Here is a 10375-nt window from a genome sequence, read left to right on the forward strand (position 1 = left end):
GGTTTGGGTTAAACGATCCAAGGACTGCCAATCTGTGGCTTGGATATAGAGCAGAAAGCCCTTACGTGTCAATGGTTTTAGCAGTGGTTATAGCTCCGGAGGGGAACACAAAGAAGATAGCCTGGCTCTTTCACGTGGCTCCACAGTGCCACAACATCTAGCTTCAACGTCTCGCTGTCCAATTCCAAACGCCATCAGATAAACAGGATATTTTTACTTCAATGAACCGACTCGATCATCTTCCTCAGCGCGTGGCAAGCGAAACTCTACCAGCCGGACTTATTAAACTTTGGTATGCAGTCAACTGGTATGGAAAAATTGTCCCCAGTCAGCTTGTTCCACTGACGTTTCTCAGGACGCGCCCAGACATGGAAACACTACATGTGCAGAAAGTGACGCATTCCCAAGGTCCCATCGGTACCGACACGTTCGGAAGGCAGGTGCGTTGGCGGAGCTCACCACGGCTTAGCAACATACGACCAGCGGAGTGAGTCTGAAAGTTTTCACGACCGGAACACCCCCGTTGGCTGTACAGAACGAACAAGTGAACGACCATGTTTGGCAATTTAGTCATCCTATATATGTACACAGAAGCTCTGTATGTGTTGTTCTGACCCAGTTCTCTGTCTTCTCCTTATTGCGTAGTCTGGCAGGCTCAGTGCAGGCGTAACCCACGATACAACAATGTTGAGTCAAGGAAACTGTGAAGACTACATTTGACAGTGAACCTCGTAGGTTAGCGCCTTTTTGGTTGGAGGAAGTGGGCGGACGCCCGTTGTTAGTGATCTTGCTGTTGGTCACTGCTAAATTTATTCTCCTGCTGGTGCGTGCAAGCTTTTGTTACGAACATCCATTCTGAAGGCCTTTGTATGCGTCATCCACATTATAAGCGGTAGCCTCCATATTCCCGCGGCTACCTTTTTTCTGGGGATTGTTGTAGTTCCCTACTTCGGCAGCACTCATCCAATATAATTATATCAACTCTCTTAACTTAACACAATCCTCATAAGATTGCTGAAAACTCTTCGACAACCCGCGACCGGTAGCGCCCTTCCACTTCGGTCTTATCAGGTAGGCGCAGTCCCTCAAACTTATGTTCTATCTGAATCCGTATTGGTCAGATAGACTTCATGAATTTGTAACCGAATTGGGTTTTGACAGGAGACTCAACTGAATCCACCTCACCTCTCGTTTATGATGGTCCACTGAACATTAAGTTGAAGTGGGCCACTAGGAATGGGAAATTCAGTTGAGTCTCCTGTCAAAACCATTTTTGTGTGCACATGAGAGTATTCGTCAAAATCAAATTCCGTTTGTTAAGACAAGAGACTCATCTAGGGAAAAAACCCCATTGTGATACAATCCAATACAGCGGTTATTTCCCGTATGGTCCGAGAGGCACTTGCTTCGATTCCTAGATATGATATCTTTTCTCACAATGTTCCACGGTTTGCAGTGAGTGAGGAAACCGACATTAAGGAGTGATATATTATCTTGAACTAAGCAAGTTATTTTGAAACTGGGGAACACTAACTAAGCAGGCGTTGTCTCCGGAACAGACACCGGACAAGATAGTCACTGGTTAGCTTGTTTTCTGAGGCTTTCTTTTTGAAGTTTGATCGTGTATAGCGAATGAGCCCATTAACTTGTCCATTTCCTTCTTGCAATTTTATCGACGTTCCACACACACACACACACACACACACACACACACACACACGGAATCAAGCTCATCTCTAACCGTCTGTCCTGCACACACTTTGGTGCAGTCGTTGTATTTGATTTTGTAAACAAAGCTCCTGGTTCGGTCTACCGGGACGTGATCAGTCAATTGCAATTGTACAGAGCGTGCAGCGCTGTCGTTATTGACTGCTACTCTCATTTTAGCCTAGGTTAAAGTTCTTCTTGGCTTTTAAGGAATAACAGCAGTCCCAAACCATTCCCTATTGGGTTCTGCCACAGGTACCAAAGCATTTTTCAAATGACCCTTAAGTTGACTAGCTAGATATTCATTATCTCTAATCCCGTTGTTTGCTTCCCTTTGAACTGCTGTCCGAGCGGTTTACTCTGCCAAGACCACCATAAGATGGCTGTTGGTATTCTACAGCTTTTTTAGTTTCCCACCAAGATAGTGTACTCGAAGTTGACCCGATCTCCATACTAAATTCGATGTGAACATTCAGGTCATTTAGTTAGTTGTAAAATTCACAGACCTTGTCATAACAAGGTCTGTAACACTAAAATGCATTCGGTGGGTGCAGGAGTGGTGGCTCAGTGGTTGGAGCGTGAAGTTCCAGAAGGTCCGTGGTTCGAACCCGGTCTCTGCATCTCGACTTTCCCTGTCTAGGCTTGGGAAACCTGACGGTATCCCAGCCCTCGTGCTTCCTTCAGGTGTTACAGTTGGACGTGCAGGAGTTCGGTCAGTACTTTCTGTTCTAAATCATCCACAAAGATAATTCGCTCAACCGGATATACCGGAAGTTCCGTTGTTATTCCTTGTTCTTTGGAATAAAAAAACGAAGTAAGGGAGGTTCTGGAATGCCTTGATTGAAGTGCACATTTCCCAGATAGATTCTTTAGATCAGTTCCCCAATCAATAAAACCACTTCTGGAGCGGATATTTGTTTGAAGTAACGTCTTCGTCGTTATATCACCTCCAACTTATTTCGCCGATAGATTTTAAATCCTTGTCACATCGTCATCTTTTCAGTGACGGGAGTCGTTGCACTTATTTCGTTCCTTCCGCGCCTACACCAGCTGCGTTACTTATGAGTAGTTCTAGGGCTTGTTTGGTAATCTCGTATGCATATCCCATTCCCTTATGAACACTAATCAGTGCACCGCTGCTGATTATGTCCATAATACAAATCAGAAGGTATATGCACTAATAAATGTCTTCACTGTGGCTGACAGTTTACAGAAGCGACTTGTAACATGTATAAAATAAAGGCGATATAAAATGTGGAGCAAGTCAAAAGGGAACTTATCGTATGTGAGAGTCCCTTGGTGAAAGTCCGGACGGCGAAACGTGTTTTCTTCGCAGTTTAGCTGCTACACGTGGAGAGTGGTTGACTTCCTGCTCCCTGCGCGCGCGCGAGTCTGTGTGTGCTGAAATCGTTCGGTTTCCCTATATGTAGGTCCGTTCGCGTGTACGTGGGCGTGACAGCACATGAGTGGTTGCTACGCTCACTAGACGATACAGATAATCGATGTCCGATGAGTCACCTTGATGTGACGTGTTTGTGAGTATGAAAAAAGACAAGCCTCGTGATTGAGTGAGCGACCATGGGCTGAACAGTCAAGTGTGTGGGTGACCGGGTAGCTACATACCCCCCAAATCCTTGGGTGATTATTCTGATCTTCGCTCCAATGTGAACTCTTCAGCTGTTCATAATCTTTGACTGTCAGGCTTTGAACTCCGGTCGTCTGACGTGCACATCAAGTATACCAGAGCCCTGATAGGTGCAATCGAGTCACTAATTTGTTGTCTGAGGCGTTGGATGTGCTCATCACTGAAGGCTAAGCATGTTTAACTGTTCGACTATTACTGTGATGACAGCGGTAGTCCGCTTACCTCGCCTGCCAAACGACCGGTATGGTCGGAGCATCCCGCCTTCTTCTTGGCATCATTCGTTGGCTATAGCTGTGAAGCAGGCCAACTTCAACCATCGAATGAGCTGTCAAAAGTGGGGAAAACTGAGAGAGACCGAAGCGAGCAGATCTAATCATGGAGTTGTGGACACATTTGCCCACCACCTGACCGATCACAGTCGCACGAGCAATAGGTAGGTAGGTAGAATTGTGCCAGCTTGTCTGCGACACGGAAAACAGGCTCGGCGTTGAAGCAGTGAGATGCCAGTTTTGACATACACATAAGAGGACTCCGGCAAACAGTGGATGAAAAAAAACTATCACAGCTCAGTTCAGTTGTGGCATAAGAAGGGACAGTCAACACAAGTAAACTGTGGTGATTCTGAGGGATGTATAGGACGGTCAATGAGGTAGTCTCTCGAACAAGTCAAACCAAGCATATCGGGTAAAACACGAAAAACTCCCATAAGAGCCGTCACACGAACTGCAGAAAAAAAACATGTCAGAGCGTACCGCACACGAACTGCAGAAAAAAAACATGTCACCAGGAGCGTACCGCATCACACCGCATACGGTCACACTTCAGAATACGCGCGAACTGTGCTATTGCCGAACACGAATCACATGCGGGAGACGACCTTGGATACGTACTGAATCGAGAAATCTTGTTCACGTGGCTCGCGGCCTAATGGGGAGTGCGCTGGAAATTCGGCCTAACCAGGAACGTAGGATTCCAAACCAGGCCAACAGGAAGCACGTTATCTGGAACATGGAATACGACGACTGGATATCAGGAGCAAAGTTCCTTTTATGTAAATCTGATAGACTGGCTGACGCCAAGTAATATAAAACTTCTGTCGTAAGCCTGCGAAAATTGATTTTTGGTTAGTTGGTAGGCGTCTTTGCACAAGAATGGGCTTAATCAACAATTGTTCAGCAAAAACAAGCAGCCAGAACATGAGTTAGGGCCATAGTCATCTCTGTTCCTTGTTTGGCTCTTGACAGACGTTTCAGATCCACGATCTTCCAACATGACATCGTGGTGATCAACTCCACCAAACTATTTGTTATTTCGAAAATTCATGGCCATTGGGTGCCTCGTTCTCAGTGTGAATTTGAATCCGATCGAAGCTGTCCGGTCTGGTTGTCACAAACGCTGATCGAAAACTAAGAGATTTGGTCCACCTTCATTTGTTTTCTCCGCCCTCCAACGGTGAGTTAGGCGACAGTTAATCAAAGCAGGTGAACCGACTGGTTTGATTCCGACTATGAAAACGAATACAAATACAAAAAGCACAACTGGTAGTCTGCGAAATTCCATCATTTCATGTTTTTGGGTGCCCAGAGATGTGAAAACAATTCAGGCCAAGCATTCTGAAGTCAATTCCCCTCGGCATTAATATTTTTGTACCACTTTGCGCGCAACCTGGGGCCTTGTCGCTTCGACGTACAGTAACCCCCTCAGGGGGACGAGATGGCTCAGGGGTGCGAATTTACTGACTGGAAGGTCCGTGGTTCGAACCCGACCTCTTAGTCTCGACTTCCCCTGTCTAGGCTTGGGAAACTTAGACAGTATCCCAGCCTTCGTGCTTCCTTCAGATGGCATGGCAGTTGGGCACCGAAAGGGACTTAAACTAGGGGGGAGTGCCGTGGCTGCTCATACAAATATCACTTATTTGGGAGATTGACATAGTTCGTTCAGGCTTTAAATACTTAATTTTATGATGCTTGATTGACCAGGACGTCTGCTCCCTCTTGAAACCACACTGACTGGGAGTACCAGGATTGTCTCTAAGTGAGGGTGTTCCTTCCTGATAAGATGGGGCGAAATTGTCAGCTACTACATTTGAAAGTACAAATTTAGTGAAGTGCCTTGTTTGGATCCGCCTGTGAGTTGGATTATGAATATGGTGATTCCCAAAATGGATCTTTTTCCGAAATGAAGTAACCCTTATGGAATGGCCACAAAAGCTGTCAGAAACAGAACTTTCACCGTAACCTTCGCCCTACCGGAGATTGCTGAACAAGCCTCATACGCTGATCATTGGTTCGTATTCATTCACGGCGATACTATGCATGCCAAATTGCTGCAACGCTGGGATTTACCAGACAGGTTGGTGGTCTTAGGACGGACAGGTAAGCTTGGCGTAAATCTATTAATAGATTTCAAAACCAGCAGTTCAACTCAGCATGCTATTGATTCTTTAAACTGAACGATTTGAACAATGATCAACGATCACCACGTTAGATACCTTGTAGGTGCAGCCTTGAACGGGAAAAGCCTCATTTCGGAGTTATTCGCGATCCCTTTTGAGCCATTTCCCTATTCGATTGATTTTCTTATGAGTTGTTCAGTTTGGTTACCTAAGCCGAACAGTAACTAACCTAATCACCAAACACCACTGCCTTCATAGTCACTTCGCGGACTGTCTTTCAGTGCTCAGTTGGGTGCCGGAATGTTCTAAATTAACGTGTTTTTAGAGTAGGGCGGTACGCGCTCACGTAAAAACTTCCACTTTCTCTCCACTCAGAATTCAGTATGCATTATTTTCCGTACCACCTAACTGGAGCGGAAAGATCGTGTTGCCTCACTACCAGTCGGAGGTTTTCAAGACAGGCTTTTATGCTATCCAGCAAATGCGCTGCTTCCTACTAGCTAAGACACACACGACCGCGCAGTATTCATCCTCACCCGGTCTTGCCTGTGTCCCTGTCCTTAGCGGATGCAGCTGCATTGATTAGCCACGGTTCGAGCCCTGGTTTGCTGGTTCGAGCTTAGGCTTCAAAACTAGTGTGTGGGCGTGTGGGAATGTGGACCAATCGGATTCACACACCGGTCCTATTGATTGGCCCGGGTTCGAGTGATGGCTATATGCGTAAAGGCGCACGTTCACACACGCGCATGTTAAGCGACACACCCACAGCAGTCAGACGCATTCACTCCAGTCGGTTGGATATAGCGTTGTTCTAACCATCTAACTGGCCAGTCTTTATTTGGTCTCACATTGCAGTGGAAACCGCCAAGCAAGCGGCTGTCAAAGTCCCAATGCCTCGATTCAAAGTGACACCACAAACTCAGAAAATTCATGAAGACAGTAGCAGTCCAACAGAGGATGAAGATGATGATGAGTTTCCTGGTGATGAATTTGTGGAACAAACAGTAAAGCAGACTGATGAAGATTTGAGTAGTTCCTCACAAGACCTTACATCCAGTTTGTCTGCACTTGCTGGTGTAACGCCATCCGGCTGTACACCAAACATGCAAATAGCAGCACTACTCGCACAGGCGGCAGCAACGATGGCTGCCATGGGATCTGGAACAAACCTCCCACTACCACAAGCGATGCAACCTCTGATCGCACCGTTAGGATTGTCGTTACCTTCCCTTCCGAAACCAGTCCCGGAACCGATGATGATTAATGCAAAGACAGCTGTGAAATATAAGCCCGTAACCCCGATATCTGGTCCGAGTTTACCTCTGAATCGAAGTGCACAGCTACCCCGAATGCCGATGGGTATCCTGATTGCTAAATCTAGACCAAGAGCATGGACTGTACAAAAACCGTTGCCAAAAAGCAGAATTCCAACGCCAAGTTCTATATGGAACTCAAAAGTGCAGAAAACTATGCAACAAACGGTCGCAACACCCGTTAGCTCGTCGCCGATAAAGAAAGCAGTACAAGCGCTACCACAAAGAACCGTCCCGAAAGTCACCCCACCGGGAGCAGTCGTATCACTATCAAGCACGGCTGAACAATCGAGACCATCGTTGGTCGTCACAGCCCCAACGACTAAACCAGGACATCCTGTCATAGAGACAAATTCTCCCAAAGTGGGATCAGATCCAGGATTTACCATATCACTGCCAACTTCCACATCGTCACCACTTAGTGTTTGTATTCCCTCGTCGAAGCCAGAACCACAGTCCATACAAAAGGCACTGACGGAAGACAGAAATATAGTAGTACCTGTGTCGCAGCCAGCAACGGTTAATGTAAAGTCGACGCTGTCAGAACCGACCAACTCCCTAGAGATGATAAAAGCTCCATCACCGTGTGACTCGTCGTCCTCTTCGTTGTGTAAACCCGCACCACTGACAAAGCCTGAGCAAGATCCTGCCGATTCTCCGTCACCCAATCGACCCCAACGAAAATCAAAACCCATACCCGCAGTTCCCAAGCCACCACCTATTGACGTTGGGATAATTCCTCTTCCCGCTCCACCCAAGGTGAAAGACAGTAAACCGATGGATAAAAAACGATGCAGATCGCGCGAGCATGTACAATGCCCTGTGTGCAGTAAACTTCTCAGACGCAGTTCACTTACGGAACACATGGAAATGCACAACAACGGTGGACGATTTTCCTGTCCCGTGTGTTCTAAAAAATTCAGTCGTGCCAGTGGTCGAGAGAAGCATCTTCGTGTCCATACCGGTGAGAAACCGTTCAAGTGTCCGCACTGTCCTAAGGCCTACCGTCAGCAGATTCATCTCAACGAACATTTGCGGTCACATAGTGGTGAAAGACCGTTTGTTTGTCGGTTGTGTGGATTTGCGTTGTCATCCAGATCCCAACTGACACGTCACATCCGTACGCACGGAGTTCAAAAGAAACCGGCCGAAGTGCCAGAATTGTGGTTCAAATCAGACGCACCAAAAGAAACTGTACTTGGCCTGGCGGCCGAAGTGGGCCGTGTACTTGACGAGAAGGATGAGAAACCGAATAACCAGAAAACCAGCAAAGGTAAATCTCGGGTTCTAGTGGCCAACGGAACGGAGGAGAACAAACAGCAATCCGTGGACTTGGCAAAGCTGAGCCGAAAGTGTTTGTGTAATGCGTGTCCTGCAGGATTTCCCACGATACAAGCTTTACGTAGTCACCGACAGTTCGCACACGGAGGAACTTACCCACACAAGTGCAGGGAATGTGGAGAGGCGTTCGCTTCCGTGAAGCTCCGTCAAGCTCACTATCAAGCGAAGCATCCGCATGTGAGTCACTTCTTGTTTTATATGGCCTGGTAATCAGCGACCAAGCAGTAGTAGTTGGGTTGTAACATATAAAAATACCTTAGAAGAGTCTTTCAGATTTTCCAAATTTTCAACTCGAGGTAGCTCAGTGATCAAGGAGCGAACTTACTGACCGAAAGTCCGTGGTTAAAGACCAACCTCGTCACCCCGAATGCTCCCGTCCAAGCTTGGACAAGTTGGCAGTATCTCAAACCCCGTGCTTCTTTCGGGTGGCATGGCAGTAAGGCACCGAACAGGTGCCACAGGTGAATGATCTGTTGATTGATAGATAGATAGATTGATTGATTGCACCTTTTCGGCGCCTAACAGCCACGCCACCCGAAGGTTGCACGAGAGCTGGGATACTGTCAGGTTGCCCAAGCCTAGACAGGAGAAGTCTAGAGGCAGAGGTCGGGTTCGAACCACGGAACTTCCGGTCAGTAAATTCGCGCTCTAACCACTTGGGGCATCTCGACCCCGATTGATTGATTGATTGATAACATACTGTTGCACGTTAATGTGAGTCGTTACACTGCACCTTGCAGTCATCTACAGCGTGCCATCGTGCTGGTTCCTCGTTAATCGAAGTATGACACATGCTCCACGTTAAACGATGAATCTAGGGACCACAACGGATGGTACAGCTGTTGACGCAGAAGACTTCAGCTACGGTTTAACAACGGTAAACTGGCAGTGAGTTTTCTAAAGAAATGTAGAACGGACACTTCACCCACGGACCAACCTCACAGTGTTTATACGGGTCGTTTGCGATCTTGTCAGTTATAGAAAACTACCTTACATGTTACGCTGAATTCCCAAGGCCCTGGGTGTAGCCCTGACTTTAGTTTTGTGTGTTATTCTTTCGGAAGACCATCTCCTAGCTGGCTATTACAAGAGATTTATGGAAGAATCAACATGTCATCTGTCGGTCTATTGGAAATGATGTTATAATGATGATGAGGATTCCCGCTGTTCTAATGTCGTGAAGTGATATCCACCTGCGCAAACCTCTCTACTTTCCTAGAAATGTCATCTGTTCGCATGGTCACAGTGCAGCATTGTTGATTGTTCATAGGGTTGCTGAAAATGCTTCGACTGCCCACCACTTTATGCTGTACTTGAAGGTTGATGGAAACTCGAAGACTGCGCCTACCCGATGAACCCAAAGCAGGGTGATACCGGTTTTGCGCGGTCGTAGGGCTTTCACCAACACTCTGACTTGTGTGTTCCGTCATCAAGCAACCGTAGGAATTACGAGATCTGAAATACTGGTATGTCACACAGCCTAAGCTAAGAAAAATCGATAGATCAGATATAGACTTGAATTCGGCTCTGACCTGTTTAGTCAAACTAAGCCGCATTCTGTCCTTCGGATATCCAAAACACTTTTTCGTATTTCAATTGATCTCTCGGCCTGCGTTTGGAAACGTCATTCCTCTACGTACTCCCCGGGCATAAAACGTAGTCAGTGGTTGTACGCTCTGAAATAGAGCGTACAATATCACCATCACGTTCTTGCCAGCATCCACTCTTGGCAGCCGGAACTGTCCTGCGCTGCAGTTGATACTGGGAATGAGAATGTAGTCGGTCCGACAATGGGCTTTGAGGAATGGTCAGACGAACTTGTAGGGTATTGGCCCTTGCATAGCCGATTTCACAAAAGAATGGGTGCAAGTAAATCTCTCTATATCTCATAAGGTTCCTGAAAATCCGTCGACAGCCCACGACGGGCTTCGTTCCTCTTGGGGCTCATCAGGTAGGCACAGTCCTCGAGTTTCC

The 10375-nt window shown here is 46.9% G+C and overlaps 1 protein-coding gene across 1 annotated transcript in view; it reads left to right on the plus strand.

Moving 5' to 3' along the window:
* Nucleotides 1-5549: 5549 nt before the first annotated feature.
* Nucleotides 5550-10375, plus strand: part of T265_07816 (hypothetical protein) — a gene marked incomplete at both ends in the record, with an annotated part of 22097 nt that continues 17271 nt past the window's right edge. The window contains 2 exons of the mRNA XM_009173445.1: nucleotides 5550-5727; nucleotides 6603-8578. Of these exons, the coding sequence (XP_009171709.1) occupies nucleotides 5550-5727; nucleotides 6603-8578 (2154 nt within the window). The remainder of the gene's footprint in view (nucleotides 5728-6602; nucleotides 8579-10375) is intronic.

The sequence above is a fragment of the Opisthorchis viverrini genome (genome assembly GCF_000715545.1).
Source record: "Opisthorchis viverrini unplaced genomic scaffold opera_v5_186, whole genome shotgun sequence".
Taxonomy (NCBI): Eukaryota; Metazoa; Platyhelminthes; class Trematoda; order Opisthorchiida; family Opisthorchiidae; genus Opisthorchis; species Opisthorchis viverrini.